The 18,850-nt window shown below is 44.6% G+C and overlaps 1 protein-coding gene across 2 annotated transcripts in view; it reads left to right on the plus strand.

Annotated features, from left to right (window-relative positions):
• Positions 1 to 9,628, plus strand: part of SHISA9 (shisa family member 9) — a 320,165-nt gene extending 310,537 nt beyond the window's left edge. For both annotated transcript variants that reach the window (XM_012554673.1, XM_004373266.1), the window contains one exon: positions 9,246 to 9,628. In XM_012554673.1, the coding sequence (XP_012410127.1) occupies positions 9,246 to 9,628 (383 nt within the window). The remainder of the gene's footprint in view (positions 1 to 9,245) is intronic.
• Positions 9,629 to 18,850: the final 9,222 nt, after the last annotated feature.

The following is an 18,850-nucleotide window of genomic DNA, read 5'->3' on the forward strand; positions in this document are numbered from 1 at the left end:
CCTACCCCATTGTTGTCATCGGGACTGTTACTGTTGGTCGCTGTCATGGCAACATTCCAGCCTATGGAAAGGGGGAGAGAGGAAACCCAGGGAAAACAGTTTTCTTTCAAGTCAGTGAGGTGAAGTGGAAATTAGACATGTCGGTTTCACTGTGAGAGACCAGTCACATGCCCAAATTTAGCTTCTAGGAAGGCTGGGAAATCTGGTTTGGATCTGAGTGGCTACGGCCCCAAGGAAAAAGGAAGAGCAGATCTGTGGGCAAGAATCAGTCTGCTTCATATTTTCAGATAAAGAAGGGGATATGCATTTAAGGGCTTCTACTCTGTGCCCTGGAGGAGCCCTGGTGGCGCAGCAGTTAAAGCACTTGGCTGCCAACGGACAGGTGGTGGTTCAAACCCACCAGCCCCTGTGCGAGAGAAGGATGTGGCAGTTTCCATAAAGATTACAGCCTTGGAAACCCTATGGGGCAGTTCCACTCTGTCCTAAGTGTCACTATGAGTCAGAATAGACTTGATGGCAGCGGGTTTTTTACTATGTGCCATATGGAAGTAGTGGTGGTTCAGTTGTAGAATTCTCACTTTCCATGTAGGAGACCAGGGTTCAATTCCTGGCCATTGTATCTGAAGCACAGCCACCACTTATCTGTAAGTGGAAGCTTGCACGTTACTATGATGCTGAACAGGTTTCAACAGAGCTTCCAGACTGAGACAGACTAGGAAGAAAGGCCTGGTGATATACATCCCAAAATCAGCCACTGAAAACCCTATGGATCACAACAGTTTGATCTGCAAATGATCACGGGGATGGTCCAGGATTGGGCAGTGTTTTGTTCTTTGTTCCATTCCATTTTGCACGGGGTCAGCGTTAATCGCAGCCGACTCAATGGCAGCCAGCAACCCTAACAATACTATGTGCCATGCATAATGTTTTGTGCTTATATATCTGTTTTAGTTATGTAGTGCTGCTATAACAGAAATACCACAGGTGGATGACTTTAACAAAGAGAAATTTATTATCTCACAGTCTAGTAGGCTAGAAGTCCAAATTCAGAGTATCAGCTCCAGGGGAAGGCTTTCTCTCTCTCAGTCAGCTCTGGAGGAAGGTCCTTGCCATCAATCTTCCCCTGGTGGAGGAGCTTCTCAGGCACAGGGACCCCAGATCCAAAGGACATGCTCTGTTCCCGGTGCTGCTTTCTTAGTGGTATGAGGTCCCCATATCTCTCTGCTTGCTTCTCTCTTTTGTATCTCAAAAGAGACTGGCTTAAGACACTAATCTTGTAGATCTCATCAACATAACTGCCGCTAATCTATCTCATTACATCATAGTGGTAGGATTTACAACACATAGGGAAATCACATCAGATGACAGAATGGTGGAGATCACACGATACTGGGAATCAGGGCCTAGCCAAATTGATACACATATTTTTGGGGGTCACAATTCAATCCATGACAATATCCCTTGTCCCGTTTACTTCTCCCCACACTCTGAAAGGTAGACTTCATTATCCTCATTTTACATTCTTTTTATTTTCTAATAGCTACCATCTATTGAATGCCAGCTCTTAGGCAAGGGCATTGCTGGTGTTTTACAGAGTTCCCTTCACTTCTCTCAGTCCCCTGCTGTGTAAACCAAAAACCAAACCAACCCGTTGCTGTCGAGTCGATTCCGACTCATAGCAACCCTGTATTATTTTTCATTGTAGAGTTGAGACTTCGAGAGGTTAGATAACCTTCCCAGGTCTCAAGCTTTCAAGTGAAAGAGTTGGGATTTGATCCAGATCCATCCATTCTTTCCGCCATATTGTAAAGGAGATTTTGCAGTCAGAAAAACCAAGGATTGGATTCATCCAAGCTTTGTTTTAGGTTGTTTAAACCTTGTGCACAGAATCCTTCAAGCTCTCAGCCGTAGTAATCCCTCCTTCTTTTTCAACATTCTCTGATCTGAGACAGCTGAAGTCGTGCCTTTCAAGATTAGGAGCTCTACTATGGCTTTTAAAAGCCTGGTGTTGGATTCAAAACCAATACTTTGGCTCTTTGTCCTCATCTAAAGTGTTTGAATGGTGGGGAGGGGTAGTGGAAGCACGAGGAAAAGAAATATTGGTTAATATCTCAAAATAGGACCCTGCAGCATTACGGTGAAGAGAATCCATGTGATAATAGTGTGAGGAGCCCAGGTAACCACATCCACGTCACTGACGCTGGGGATCAACTAAATGAGATACTACGAGTAAGTGTCCGATCGAGTATCTGCCAGGTGAAGAAACCTTCATCTCCTCTTAGTCCTTTGAGAGCCCAGCTCTGTAATAGGAGTCTGGCTTCCAGTCTAGGACTGGCCAGCCCTCCAGCCAATATCATTGCATCTCAGAGGAGCTTGAGACCCTTGTCTCTGCAGTAGTCAACCAGCCACTGAAAGAACTGGAGGGGGTGGGGGGAGCCACCACCAGCTCCTTTCTCCTGCCCCACCTTGAAGAAGAAAAGAGACACAGTTTTTACTTTGGGAGGATTTGGGGCTTCATTAATCTTCCAGCTGTGACATTTTGACGTTTTCTCTTGAGAGTATGATATTTACATGTGTACCGTGCCCGAATCCCTGATATTTTGCGAGGAAGAATCAGGAAAACTATTTGCGCTGCATAGTTCTCACTCCCCACTACGTTTTTTTTTTTTTTTTTTTTGGTTTAGGAGGAAATGTTCCTGCAAATAGACCCTTCTGAAGTCTTCTGCTAGGCAGGTAGATGGTTAAATAAACGGTGAATGTTGCCTTCATGAATTCGGACATTGAGCTAGGTGTCCTGGGTTCAAATTCCAGCTCCATCAACTGGATAAGCCACCAAAGCTCTCTCAGCCTCAGTTTCCCTATGTATAAATTGGGACCAGTAATAGCAACTATCTTGTTAGAATGTTGAGACAAGAAAGGAGGGTAACAAATGTACTGTATTTTTACCTAACTTGTGCCTTCTGCATTTGTTTGCCAACTGTGCCCTCCCCGCGGAAGTATTTACCTAAGCATGATATGCTAATTTTTTTTACAGCAACATGTTAAAAAAAAAAAAAACTGGCATAGCAACACTTATGAAAATACCTCACGAGGGGGAGGGTGTGGTTGGCAAACAAATGTAGAAGGTGCACGTTATTTGTGTAAAAATACGGTAAATTCCCTAGCGCGGTACGTGGCACAGAGCATGCACTTGATAAAGGTAAGATGTCAATTTGTCATGGTCTGGTTTGGCTTGCATGTTACTATAATGCTGGAAGCTAAGCCATCAGTATTTCAAATACCAGCAGCATCATCCATGGTGGGCGGGTTTCAGCAGAGCTTCTAGACTAAGAGACTAGGAAGAAGGGCCTGGCAGTCTACTTCTGGTAATTAGCCAGTGGAAACCCTATGAGTCGCAACAGAACATTGCCTGTTACCGTGATAGAAGATGAGCCCCCTAGGTTGGAAGGCACTCAAAATACACAGTGGCTGCAACAATAGACTCAAGCATGCCAGCAATTGTGAAGATGGCGCAGGAGCAAGCAACATTTTGAGCTGCTGTACATGGGGCCACCATGAGTTGGCACTGAGTTGAAGGCAACTAACAACATTACTCAGTTTACCACTGATCTGAGGGTGAGCAGGGAAGGAGGCTATGCCAAAACTCAGTCTTCTGCTGCATCCAAAAGCAGGCTCTTTAACCAGTCCCTGCCCCTTCACCTGACTGTTCTGCCTCCCCTGAGCTAGAACCGCCAAAGAACATCCAGGCCTCTCCACGTTTTTTGATGGGGATCTGGAGTTGGGGGCGCAGCCTGGTTCTCCTGCCCCAGAGATAAACGCACTTCCCCAGAGCTCCTGCCCTCCAGTCTCTGGCGAGCAGCTGGCTCAATCTTTTGCAACATAGACTAGATGACCTGAAGAGGAAACGCCCTGCCCATTTCTAACATTTTAGAGAATGTCATTGGAATTGAGATACCTTCACTGCCTTCCTTCCTTCATCAAGCCCGTGTTATTGAAGCCCGACTGTGTGCCAAGGAGGCATTAGTGGTTCCATGGTAGAATTGTTGCCTTCCGTGTGGGAGACCCAGGTTTGATTCTACCAGTGCACCTCATGCACAGCCACCACCATCTGTCCAGTGGAAGCTTGTTCTGTTGCTATAATGATGAACTGATTTCAGTGGAGCTTCCAGACTAAGATGGACTAGGAAGAAAGGCCTGGTGATCTACTTCTGAAAATCAGCCAGTGAAAACCCTATGGATTACAATGGTCCAGTCTGCAACTGATCATGGGAATGGCGCCAGATCAGGCAATGTTTCTTTCTGTGGTATGTGGGTTCACCATGTGTTGGGGGCCGACTTTTGAAAATAGGGAGAGGTGATGAGAGCAAATTGGGTGGGGCTCTTTTCATTGGGTTATAGGGAGGGCTTTATTGAGAAGGTGACCTTGGATCAGAGAACCAAATGACAGAGGGATCAGATATGCAACTAAAAAGAAGAATGCTTTGGCAGAGAATAGCAGTGATACAGTCCAAAGGCCCTGAGATGGTGATAAGGTTGGCGTGTTCAGGAACAGAAAGGGACCCTGGGTAAGGCTGGAAGAGATAAAGGTGGACAGGTAGCTAGAGTCCAAGTAATGCAGACTTTGTAGACCACTGGAAAGAATTAGAATCTTATTCTTGAGTGTGATGGGAAGATTAATCACTCCCTTTCATCATATTTGTGGATCAAAGACGGAGGCAGATGAGCAATGGTGAAAGCTTTAGTTGGGACATCACTTACCAGGTGAAATTCATCACCTGGTGAGAATGAGTGGTAGGAACCCTTCCTTGAGGTGGCTTTGGGCCAAAGAAAGATGGTAGGTGGGAGGCCACCTGCCGAGACCCTCAGATGTGCAGCCTGTTTTGAAAACTGGGTATTACCTTGAGTCACTCCATTTCCATGGAAGCAAGGCTCCATCCTGCCCTGCACCTGTACAAGTGTCTGCTTCTAATTAAGAGAGAGACAGATGGAGGAAGGTACAGTTTAATTTTACAGCCCTGGTTCCTTCAAGGCAATTAGGCTCATTGGAAAGAAAGCAGCTTTTTCTTTTCTTCTTTCTTCCTCTTTTTAAACGAAGCAAAATCAAACTGAGAGGACCAGTGTTGTTGAAGGCCTTACACATCTGTTTCCTGGTCGGCTTGTCAGCCATCTGCCCACGAGGTACCAGGGCTGATTAGGTTAATGCATTTATTAATGGGCCTTACAAGGCTGTTCAGTGGATCCGTTATTTCTTTCATAAGGAGCTTTTTTAATATATTAAGACAGGGACCACACTGCACAAAGCCCAGAGAGGCCTGGTAAGCATTTCTTCCTCCTCCTCCTCCGGATCCAAATCAGAAGGAACCAGAAATAACTGTGGAAACGGAGCTTCATGAAAATTGCATTTCCTCGTTACGGCAACAGTTCATCCACCTAACTCCCCAACTCCCTTGTTGTCCAAATTATCTTGAAAATATCTCTTTGGAGGATAGCTTCCTGCCCCAGGCACCAAATCTGTGCCAGCCTAGGCACATCCCTAAAACACCTGAGTCTAGTGGAGGGGGTGTGGTCAGACATATTATAGATGTGGATGATCCAATCTGGTCTACAGGGCAGTAGGTGATCTGGTGCCCCCTTGCCTTCTTCACTCCACCACACAGACATCCTTTCAGTTTCTGGAAGCTACCGTGCTCCTTCTGTGTCAGGAATTCTGCAAAAGCTGTTGTGTACCACTTATCTATTGCTGCATAACCAGTTGCCCCATACTTCTTGGCTCAAACATAAAAACAAAACAAAACAGTTGACATTGAGTTAACTCCCACTCATGGTGACCCCACGTGTGTCAGAGTAGATCTGTGCTCCATAGAGTTTTCTACTTGCTAATTTTTTCAGAAGTCGATCACCAGGCCTTTCTTCTGAGGCACCTGTGGGTGCACTTGAACCTCCAGCCTTTCAGTTAGCAACTGAGTGCATTGACTGTTTGCACCATCCAGGGACTCCTAGTGGCTTAGCATAACAATTACTTGTTTGACTCATGTTCTGTGTCTGCTGGGACAGTTCTGCTGGTTTGGGCTACGTTGCCTGCTCTCACATGGGCTTGCTCAGTAACTGTGGCCAGCTGGCAGGCTGGGTGATGACCGTATGATCTAGGATGGCCTCATTCATGTATCTGGCAGTTAGCAGGCTGTTGGCTATGTTGGCTGACCTTATTCTCCAGGAGGCTAGCTTAGGCTTCCTTCTTCACATGAAGGCAGGGTTCAAAGAGTATGATAACTGAGGCTTCACAGCTCCTAAAAGCCTAGGCTCAGGATTCTGCCACATTCTACTGGTCAAAGCCAGCCACAGGCCATCCCAGGTTCAGTAGGTGGGGAAGCAGACTCCACCTCTTGATGGAAGGAACTGCAAAGTACTCTGGCCATTCTTCCCATGTATCACATGTTTTCTTGCCATGAATGTTGTTTTTGTTACTCTTCACATTCAAATCTCAGCTAAAAAGCACTTCGTCAAGGAAGCCTTCCCTAAACCAAAAAAACCAAACCAAACCTATTGCCGTTGAGTTGATTCCGACTCATAGGGACCCTATAGGACAGAGTAGAACTGCCCCATAAAGTTTCCAAGGAGTGCCTGGTGGATTTGAACTGCCGGCCTTTTGGTTAGCAGCTGTAGCTCTTAAGCACTGTGCCACCAGGGTTTCCTGAGCGGTTCCCACAAAATAGATCAAACCCTCTTTTTATGCTCAATCATAGGGCAAATTAGGCACTCAACAAACATGGTAGATAGGAGGAAGGGAAGAAAGAAGAAAAGGATGGTTGGGTTGATGACTACCTTCCTTGTGCCTAGTAGGTCACCTGGCACAGACTAAGTGCTCAATAAATGTTGAATCTCATCCAGTGCTTCTTTCATAAGACAGGTGACAGATAAAATATGTTGAATGGTTGTTGCTATTGTGCTGTATAGCCTGTATATCTGGCAAAATCTATTCCTCATAATAATCCAGGGAGTAGTTACTATTATCTCCATTTTACATGTGAGGAAATAGAAGAATAAGAAGTTAAGTAACATTACTGATGTGACATAAATTCAGGTCGGCCTGACTCCAGAGCCCACAGACTTTCTCGTTCATTCAAGTCTTGCCCCAAATGTTAAGCACTTTCTATGCCCGGGGGTACCCAATGCCAGCTTCACCAAATGGCCAACTCAGTGGATCCAAGAAAATGGTTGGATATGGAGGAGAATGCAGATCATACACATGGGACTCAGTAATTCCTCTTCCTGGGGACTTCTCCCACATCTGCACTGATATGGCAAGAGTTGAATGCCTCTGAGTCTATTTTCCTTTAGAACTTTCTGAAAAGATGTCACATCATGTCCCTGGCCTAAACTGTTTTCTCATCTGCCAAACAGGGGACAAAATCCCCATCTTTCCTGTCTCTGGGGATTCTTTAAAGGGTCAGATGAGAAAAGAAGCATGGAACTGTGATGGCCTCTGTGAGTTTACATGAACTCATAGGTGCAGTAGTTTGGAAAGTTAGAAATGTAGATGAAAGAGCAGTGAATATTTCTGATCTGGGTGATATAGGTTGAACAGGTCTATTGTTAAGAAATTAAAAGTATGAAAGAATAGTAAGTTAAATAAAGAGAAAATAAAAGGAGGTCTCATAAAATTAGCAAATCCATTAGTCAGTCAGTGCTGGAGGCAGTGTGGTGAAATGGAGTGGAAATTGGTATAACCCTTTTGGAGAGTAGTTAGCAGTATGTGTCAAGAGCCTTAACAATGTCTAAATCCTTTGGCCAAGTAATTCCACTTTAGGTAATCTAGACCAGGGGTCAGCAAACTTTTTTAGTAAAGAGCTGGATAGTAAATATTTCAGGCTTTGCAGGCCATACAGTCTCTATCACAAGTAATCAGCTTTCCCATATCAGAGTGAAAACAGCCGTAGACAATATGTAAATGAATGGGTGTGGCTGTATTCCCATAAAACTATTTACAAATATAGGCTGCAGACTGGATTTGGCCTGTGGGCCATAGTTTACCATTCCCTGATGTAGACTGAGAAAATATTTTTAAAAAGTATTCTAAATTTAAAATTCTAGACACAAAGAGAGGGTTAGGACGGAAGATTCTCATCTAGCCTTGTTTATAATAGCAAAATATTGGCATAATTTGAATGTGCATCAATAGGGAGATTGATTAATTTTGGTAGTTCCACTTAATGAAATATTATGTAGGCATCCAAATGCTACTTATTCATAATTTCTAGCAACATGGGAAAATGCTTGATAGAATGTTACATGAGAACCTTTGGCAAAGTTATTTATAATAATAATGATGACAGTGACGATGGCTGATATCTAAGCACTTTCCATACATTGCCTCTTTAACCCTTCAGACAACCCTATCAAATATACTTCTTTATTGTAGTTACCTTCCATATGCAGGACCCAATGGTAATAGAAGTTAAGTCATTTAGTCAAAGTTACACAGCTGGTAGATGGCAGCGTTGGGATTTGAACATGGATCTGCATAACTGTTTAAAGCAAAAACAAAAGTAAGCAAACAAACAAGGGAAAATTCCAAATTCAACTCTGTTTACTGGGAAGGCCAGAAAAAAACATACCCAAATGTTGATATTGGCTGTCTTGAGTGGTAGACGATAGATATGAATATCAACATGTTCAATATTTTCTCTAATGAGAATACATCCTTTTAATAACAAAGAAACAAAACTTGAATTTTGTAAGAAAGCAAAGGATTGCAGAGTCATAGGTGTGACTGTGTTGGGAGAAGTGTTTGTTTTGGAGGATATATAGATTCCCTTGGTGGCACAAATAGTTTGCACTCATCTACTAACCGAAAGGTTGGTGGTTCGAACCCACCCAACAGTGCCATGGAGTAAAGTCCTTGCCATCTTCTGCCATAAAGATTACAGTCAAGAAAACCCTATGGAGCTCTGTTCTACTCTGTAACACGTGGGGTCGCCATGAACTGAAATCGACTCAATGGCAGCGGGGTAGAGATTCCACTGGGAATGCCCTCACCCTCTTGGCCCTGCTCCTGTTTGCAGAAAGGACATGGCCCTGCCCTTCCCTCTGTCTTGTTCCAGCTGCAGTTTCTAGTGTGTGTCTTGTTTGGATTGTTGGCCCATTTTTATGCTGTTCTGTGGTTTACCTGTCAATCCTTAACTCTCTCTCTTTCTCCTCTCTCTCCTCTCTCCTCCCCTTCTTTATCCACCCATCCCCCTGTACAGCCGACAAGGTCAATGACGACTTCTACTCCAAGCGACGGCACCTGGCTGAGCTGGCTGCCAAGGGGAACCTACCCCTGCACCCCGTGAGAGTGGAGGATGAGCCGCGGGCCTTCAGCCCCGAGCACGGGCCTGCCAAACAGAACGGACAGAAGTCCCGCACCAATAAGATGCCCCCACACCCCCTGGCCTACAACTCCACCACCACCAACTTCAAGGGCTGGGACCCCAACGAGCAGTCCCTCCGGCGGCAGGCTTACGGCAACAAGGGCAAGCTGGGCACGGCCGAGTCAGGCTCCAGCGACCCCTTGGGAACTCGCAGTCAGCACTACCCACCCCCACAGCCATACTTCATCACCAACAGCAAAACAGAAGTGACTGTCTGAGTTTTCACTGCAGGGAGCATCCTGGAGACCACACTCAACTGAGAGAGGCAAAAAATACCCCGGCCCATACCCTCCCTCTCCTCCCCACACATACACCCACACTCACACTCTCCACACGAACCGATTACCAACCTGCCGGTGACACGGAATCACGCTTCTCCTGCGTCATGGCTAACACGTGTCGGTGGGCAGCGGAGGGAGACTGAAGCATGGACATTCAGCAATACAGCAAAGGGGAGACTGAGGCAAGCTCTTTCGACTTCAGGCCCGAAATGGCTGGCTCACATGCCCAAACTATGGGGCTAAGTTTTCTTTTCTTCTAACTTGAAACCGAAATCCATGATGAAAAAACAGAAGTAGCACAATTTAGAGAAATTGACCGTTTGAGCACATACGGCATTTGCCGTGCGCTGTCTGTTTCTGGGTGAAAGAGCCACGGTGAATGGGATTGGAGCATGGGGGTGAATACAAGGGAAGAGCACACTTCAGAAGAACAGTTATTTTGGGAGGAAGGTATGCACATAATAAGCATTTTCTAATCCCAAGAAGTGGACCTAAAATTTCGACAAGCATGAGACAGTCACTGGACCCCAACCATTCCATTTATAGAACTTTTCATATCATTAGTGTTGGAAGCAAAAAACAACACACACACGAACTCACAAACAACTAGACTCTGAACCCACCGACAGAGATGGGAAGGAAGGAAAATTTTAGAGAACTTCCATAAAGACCATGATCCTGGAAATGGGAGGGATGGGCTTCTCTGGTGGGGAGAGGGTCCAGAGAATATTAAAAAACAACAACAACACGTTTTTTAAAGAAAAATAAAATGATCAGCCCACTACAAAATGAGAACAGCAAATTATATCCAAAATCTTGAATACTTCAGAAATCGACAATGACATTAACAAAAAAAAAAAAAAATTCCGCAGTTGGAAGAGTCTACAGGAGGTGAGAAGAGGACCCAGACAGAAGTCTTCAATTTCCAGTGTTTCTCTCTCGCCTCTGAGACAGGAAACAGACACAGAAACAAGTCCACTATCAACTGTCTGGCCCTGACTTCCCTTCCCCTTCAGCTCATTGCTGCCGCCGCTGCCGAACTTCAGCTGCTTTGGACTGAAGATGACTTAAGCGTGGGTGGTGCCTTCAATGTGTTACTGTTGTTTAATGAGTCTTGTTTCCCAAGTGCGACCTGTGTTCTTTTAGCCTTCCTCCCTCCTGTTCTTCTGCAGTAGCAGATATTTTCATCCTTCCTTTCCTTGGTGAGCCTGCCCTATTAACACCCTTTGAGGGGGCTGCTGCAAAGTCAGGGGTACTTGAGGATGAAGACCTTCTCTCTACGCCCCCATACTGTCAACATTCCACGAGTCCTACCATTTTCTAGCCCCGAAACCTATCATACATTTCTGGATCCCATAATTCCCATGGTCCCTCCAAACCACCTCCCCAGATACGTCAATGCATTCACCCCCATACCCAGAATTTCCCGAGGTGATTTTTCAGATTGGTTCACGTAGCTAATAGCCCTCGGTTGCCCCAAGACAGACGATTTTCGTATTAGTTGTGTTTGCTTAGTAGAAGCCCGAAGAGGGGAGTTGAGGGGAAAAGATTTTCATTTAAGGTACGCTGTCTGCAGCCAGTCCCTAAGGGTCTTAGCTAAGGAGCCCTGGTGGCGTAACAGTTAAACACTCAGCTCCTAACAGAAGGGTTGGTAGTTCATACCCACCCAGCAGCTCTTTGGGAGAAAGACCTGGCAATCTGCTTCTGTAAAGATTATAGCTTAGCAAACCCTATGGGGCAGTTCTACTCCATCACATGCGGTCACCATGAGTTGAAATCGACTCGACAGCACCTAAGAACAACAGCAAGGGTCTTAGCTAATGAAGAGGCACCACCAAGAGACCCCCAGCTTCTCTGGGGCCAGAAACTGCAAATGATCTGGTTGAGCAAGACTCTGAGCGTTCCCCAGAATCCTGAACCCCAACATTCTGCTCTCCCTCAGTCTCACCCATCTCTTTTCCCTGGTATCATAGATTCAGGGAAACCAAGTGTTTATTCTCCTTCTTATTCCCAGCTGGTCCAGGGATACTGGCAATGCCTTTTGTCTCTCTGGGCCTTTGTCTCTCTATCTAAAACGTGGGGATTTGGGGCTAGATCAAGCTTTTTGAAACAACAAAACCTCTACCCATTTTTAAAAATGAAATCTGAGAACCCACCGTAGAAGATTCCCATTTATAAAGGTACACTCTGCTTCCCGAAGCAGGGGTGGGGTATTTAAACCTCAGAGTAGAGTGAACACCAATGGCCCTGATCAATATTTCCTTGACATTAGTTACCTACACACCTGCACCACGCTTTGGGCGTATTTATGTATCACCTTCCTGATACCTGTATTTAAATAGATTCATTTTTAATTTAGTTTTTAAGGGGAAACTTCATGCCATCATCACAAATAGAAAACCAGTATCAATTGCCATAAATAGTAAGCATAAGAATAATTACAAAGAAAACAAAGCAGCTTTGTTAAATTCTAGCTAGATACTGTTGGGTGTAGAAGGATCTGAACCTGAAGCTTGATTCTCTTTCTCTCTCTGTTAATTTAAAACAGATTATCAAATATTAAAGGAGCCCTAGTGGCACAATGGTTAAAATGCTTGACTGCTAACCAAAAAGTCGGTAGTTCAAACCCACCAGCCGCTCCGCAGGATAAAGATGTGGCAGTCTGCTTCCATAAAGATTACAGCCTTGAAACCCTAGGGGACAGTTCTACTCTGTCCTACAGGGTTGCTATAAGTTGTAATCGACTCAACAGTAATGGGTTTTTTTGTTTTGTTTTGGTGGCAATGGTTAAGCACTTGGCTGCTAACCAAAAGGTTGGCAGTTTGAACCTACCCAGCGGCTCTACAGGAGAAAGACCCAGCCATCTGCTTCTATAAAGATTACAGCCAAGAAAACCCTATGGGGCAGTTCTGTGCTATAACACATGACTTGCTATGAGTCAGAATGGATTCCAGTGGCACCCAGCAACAACCGGTGTTAAAGAGGTGTTAAAGACAGTTTATCACCCAATAGAAACTTTTCCTTGAAGAACTCAGATGGACTGAAACATAAATGAGAAGGGAGTCCTTTCCTGTGTGACTCAGTGTTAATTAGCGCTAGCTATATCCATGTATGGAAACCCTGGTGGTGTAGTGGTGAAGAACAGCAGTTCGAATCCACCAGCTTCCATCTCGGAAACTCTATGGGTCAGTTCTACTCTGTCCTGTAGGTTTGCTATGAGTCAGAATCAGCTAAGCAGCAATGGGTTTTTTTGGTTTATATCCATGTACTACGTTCTGCATACATTAGTGGTACACAGCCTGCACTTCAGTAAATACTGGGTTGGCTTATCTGTAAGTTTCCCTCCGACTCAAAATTCTGTAATTCCAGTACCCCTTTTAGCTCATCTTTGCCCCTTGCCTTCAACCCACTTCATTTCATCCTTACTCCAACCCTGATTAAGGGTCTTTCTTGGTTTCTGAATCTACAGTATTTTATTTCTTCTCCATGCTCCTCCTCTTCTGAGTGAACTTCATCCATGGGACTTGGCTACTTTGGGTCTGCAGTTACAATTGTGGCAGCAAGGATACAGCCTGATCAATTGAATAGAGCAGTGAAGACAACTCAAGAAGGGTAGTCCTTTTCAGCCTCGTTATCTTCCCAGTTGGCATTGGGAGTTGAACCAAGGGGCTGGGGGTTGGACAGGGAAGATTTGTTTATTCTTAGGTATCTAGGGAAAGTAGAAAGACTTCATGATACTGAAAGAGGGGATGCGACTGTCTATGCCATGTACCAAGAAAAGAATCCTATAGCTAGAGTGGGGAGACCAAGAAGAGAGAAACCAGAACAAAGCAGAGAGACACTCCCCTCCCCACCCCACGCCCTGACACTGGCCTCTGTTCTTGCCTTTCGCTGTCCCCTGACTTTCAGCCCAAAGGGACCACCATCTGACTTCCCTTTACCCCCCAAGGTGTCTCAGCCTTCACCCCCTTGGGCTCCGCCTGGCATCCCCACCTGACTCCTCCCAGTTTTTTTGTGTAAATGGAGCATATTTTATGTGCGAATATTTTAGTAACCATACGTTCTGCAAGTAAACCTGTGTTAATACTTGTCAACAACTGCAGAGTTTATGATACCAATAATACTTCCTACAATGAAGAAAAAAAACAAAAAACATTTGTTTGTTTTCTAAGAATGTTTATTTGTAAACATATGTATTCACTATATTAATATGAATTTCTTACCTGGCAATAAAACTGATTATATGTGATGCTGTTGGGGCTGGCATGTATGTTTCCAGGGCCCTACATCCTAATCTGTCTGGGTTTTCACTAGAAAGCACCAATATTAGCCTAGAGAGCTAAACCTTTAATGCTCAGAACATACAGGGAATGGCTGCAGGAAAGGAAATTTCTAGTTAACGGAAATTAAGGTAAATCTTCCAGGAGACTTTTTTTGTCTGAAGCTATTGTGATAAGCGTCTGTGTAACATCTTTAAATTCACTTCCCTACCTTAAAACGCATACCATGGCTGGGTCTCATCATCATAACTAGATTTATCCTTAATAGTCAAGAGTCTTGCTGAGCTTCGCATTTTTGTTTTAACCAGCGACGAGGGTTGTAGAAGACACAAATATTGAAAGGATAGGAAATTGGATTCTTCCCCTATTTATTAAATTTTATTTCCTGCCTGGTCTCTGTTAGCACTGAGTTTGAAACTTGCAGGTAGAAACCTATCTTAATATGGTTCTCCAAGAAAGAGGCCCTGGGGCGAGGATTCGAGTATAAGGAGTTTATTTGAAAAGTGAAGGGAATACTGATAGTGGTAAGATGGTGAAGGGGAAGCGATCAATAAAGGTACCCTATCATGCCAGCTGCCACTGTGGGTGACAAGCTCATTTCTGTAGGGGAATCCTGGGAGATGGTGTAGAGCACACACTTCAGAATTATCCTGCTCAAGGGATGAGGAGGGGGGGTATTTACACACCAGCTCTCATCAGACATCAGTTGAGCATTGCTTTTAGAAAATAATTAATGTCCAGACACTCCCAGACTGTCATGTGTGAGGGAAGAAGGGAATTCCGTGGCTTTGGAGAAAGCCCCAGACACCGTGATACAGCTATTGGCAGTTGGAAGTCAGCCATTGTGCACTGGAATCCTAGAGGGACAAGGGAGGAGGGCAGGAACTCACAGTGGCTACTCAAAGCCAGAGGTCTGAGTTCTCCTGGGATTGAAGCTTCCACTCCCTAGGATACTTAGAAATGTCATCAATATCGAGCGAAGGGAATTGTGGACCACAGTCTGCAATCAGACTCCGGGGCGTTTCTCTGGGATTTGGAGACCTTTCACAGCCACAGGTTCACTTGCTCCTTCAAGAGCAGATCCCACGGGCTCCCTCTGGAGCATAGTTCTGTTTATCAGAGGAGTCTAGAAAGCAGGTGATGCTCTTCTGGTACCCAGGGACTGTTCAGGGCTGGAGTTCCTGAGCAGCACACCTCACAGCACCATGGAAGCAGTAGAATGGCAGAGACTCACGCCTTTGTGGAGGGAAACCGATAGTTCCTCTAGTGAAACCAACTGGTTGGTTACAACTCGTAAACAACAGCAATCAGGTGAAGTATATTTGTAGCGTGCTCGTTATGTGCCGAACACTTTTAAAGACTTTATGTGCACTGCCACATTTAATCCTCACAACTGTGTAAGGTAAGTTCCTGGTTGGTGCAAACAGTTAAGCGCTTAACTACTAACCAAGATGTTGGCGGTTCAAACCCACGCAGAGGCGCCTTGGAAGAAAGACCTGGTGATCTGCTTCTGAAAGGTCACAGCCTTGAAAACCCTATGGAGCAGTTCTACTCTGCAACACATGGGGTCGCTATGAGTCAGAGTCAACTCGACGGCAACTGGTTTGATTTATTACACTATTTTTGGAGATGAGGAGATGAAGGATCTATCTAAAATTTGAGTAGTTTGCCCAAAGTGACTCAACTGGTAAGCCGTGGATTTGGGATTTGGCCTCCAGAGGTCACATTTTATTATGCCAGTAGTTCTCACTTGGATGAGCATGCGAATCAGTGGGGAATCTTGAGTTAAATGCTAATTCCCAAGCTCCTCCTGCAGAGACTCAGATGCCCAAACTCTGAATCAGGGCCCGGGATTCAGTGTTTGTAACAAACATCCCATTGTCACAACGCAGTGTCCCCTGGACCACACTTTGAGAAGATTTGCCTGGTCGATGCCACATTGCCTGATCATCCAACATCTGTAGGCTCATAGTAGGTCTCTGGGTGGCGCAAAAGGTTTGCACTTGGCTACTAACCAAAACATGGCAGTTCGAACCCACCCAACAGTGGAAAGGCCTGCTGAACTGCTTCCATAAAGATTACAACCAAGAAAACCCTATGGAACAATTCTACTCTGTAACACATGGGGTTGACGTGTCAGAATTGACTCAACAGCAATGGGTTTGGTTTGGTCTGGGTTTGAGTTCATCCTGAAGACCCCAGGATGCAGGAGGAAATAGGATGGAGATGTGTGGTTCCAGAGAGAGGGACTCGCACCCTTCTGGCTTCCTGTCATGTGTTGGGAGGTCATGTTCTATGAGGGAAAAGAGGATCCATTCCAGAATACCTGGGTAGTGGTATTGACTCTAGCACCAATTTCCATGAGCCCTGGACCTGAAACCAGCCTTCTCTGAAACCCTACTTCTTCATCCTCCGAAGAAGGACATTGCAGTAGATTATATCTAATCCTGCTGTCTCACTTGGTTGAAACTTCCCCCTCCTAATCACTGTGACATTTGGTATAGTCAATGGGATCAGGTCCCTTACTACTTGCAATGGTTTGATCCTGGTTGACCAGGATTTTACTGTGTGTAAAATAATCACTATAGTAATGGCTTCTGTGTATTGAGCACTTGCTGGGTACCTGGCATTATGCTAAGGTCTTTTCTTTGTTTTAGCAGCCATGGACTAATATGATGGCTCTTAACTTTTTTTTGTGCCTTGGATCCCTCTTTGGCTGTCTGATGGAGCCTATGGGTTCCATCTCAGAATAATGCTTTTCCATGCACAAAATAAAACACATAGAACCACAAAATACACCTATTATTTGGAAAACAGTCCTGAAAATATTTTAAAAACAGTGGGAAGGAAAATTAATTCCTGCTTACTGAACATGGTTTGCTTGGTAGAAGGGATGTTGCAGGGGTGAAATCATAATTAATGAGATCCATGGTGGTAAAAAAAAAAGTTTGAGACCCCTTGGCTTTAGTTGGTATATTACTTATCTGTTGCTATATAACTACATAATTACCCTAAAACTTAGCGGTTTAACAACACACATTTGTTGTCTTACTGTTTTCATGGGTCAGGAATCTGAGCACAGCTTCACTGAGTCTTCTGCTTTATGGTTCCTCATGAGGATGCAGTGAAGGTGTTGACCAGGGCTTGAGTCTCATCTGAAGGCTCAACTGGAGAAGGATCTGCTTCCAAGATCAATTACATAGTTGTTGGCAGTATTCAGTTGCTGGCTGACTGTTGATCAGAGGCCACCCTTTGTTCCTTGCCACGCGGGCCTCTCCAACACGGCAACTTGCTTCATCAAAGCTAGCAAGGAGGAGAGTCTGCTAGCAAGACAGAATTCACAATCTTTTGTAATCTAATCCCAGACATGAGATCCCCTCAACATTGCTGCATTCTATTGGTTAGAAGCAAGTTGCTCAAGGGGAATGGATTTCATAAGTCTGTGAAAACCAGATGGTGGGGATCATTTGGGGGCATCTTGGAGGCTGCCTACCACTGATGGTATCTGAGACCTCTCCAGTCTGAGCTATTATGTTTGTGTTTGTGTGTGTGAGTAGTGGGTATCTGAGCAGATTTGTGACATTGGTATCACTGTCAGAAAGTCAGACTAACCTGGAATCAAATGTCAGCCCCACCACTAATTCCTTTCTGGGTCTCAGTTTTTCAATCTTTAAAACTAGGGATGATAATAGCACCCAGCCCTCAGGTTTTTTGTGTGAGGCCTTTACTATGGAATGTCTGCATGGCAAAGCAGCTGGTGGTCCAACTAAAATGTCCAATGAAATGTGGAGTTGTGGCTGCTCAGATAGGAATTCTGCTTCCTGGCCCTTCTCCATTTACATCCAAATGGGGATCATGTGACTGAGTTTTGGCCAATATGGTGGAAGTGATGTATGTCACTTTTAGCCCTGGCCCATAAAAGCCTCCAGCATGATCCTCCCCACTCTCTCTCCCATCTGCTGGATGGAACCAACACCCAGGGCAGCCTTGGAAACCACATGCTGAAGATGGCAAAGCCTTGGTCAGCTGGGGTCTCTGAATTACTCTGTGGAGCAATTACTTCACTCACCACCGCTCCCACCATGAATTAATCTTTATTTGGGTAAGAAATCTTCTATTGGGTTAAACCCTGAGATTTCGGGGTTTATCTGTTACAGTAGCTAGAATTTCCTTAACACATTCAACATATAAAGCACTTAGCACGACTGAACTTCTACTCTGTACTAAGAACTTTACACGCTGTTCTTGTTCTTATTAGTTGTCTTCAAGTTGGCTCCAACTCACAGTGACCTTATGTATAAATGTTGCCTGGTCTTGTGCCATCTTTGTGATTGGTGGTATGTTTGAGTCCGTTGTTTTGGCTGTTGTACCAATCCATCTCATTGCGGTTTCTCTCATTTTCACTGACTGTCCACTTTACCAACGGTGATGACCTTTTCTAGGAATGGGTCTTTTCTGATGATGTGTCCAAAGTAAGCAAGACAAAGTTTTGCAATCCTCGCTTCTAAGAAGTATTCTGGTTGTATTTCTTCTAAGTTTTATTTGTTCATTCTTCCAGAAGTGCACAGTATATTCCTATTTTTTGCCAGCACCACAGTTTGAGTGCATCAGTTCTTTTTCTGTCTTTCACTTTCATTGCGCAACTTTTGCATGCATATGAGGCATTTGAAAAGACCGTGGTTCGGGTCAGGTGCACCTTAGTCTTCAAACTGACATATTTGCTTTTTAAAACTTTAAAGAGGTCTTTTGTAGCGTATTTGTCCAATGCAATACATCATTTGATTTCTTGACTGCTGCTTCTGTAGATGTTGACTGTTGATCCAAGTAGAATGAAATCATTGACAACTTCAAGAACCTGATCTTTCATCCTCCCAGCAAC

The sequence above is a fragment of the Trichechus manatus genome, unplaced genomic scaffold (genome assembly GCF_000243295.1).
Source record: "Trichechus manatus latirostris isolate Lorelei unplaced genomic scaffold, TriManLat1.0 scaffold00024, whole genome shotgun sequence".
In the NCBI taxonomy this organism is placed as follows: domain Eukaryota; kingdom Metazoa; phylum Chordata; class Mammalia; order Sirenia; family Trichechidae; genus Trichechus; species Trichechus manatus.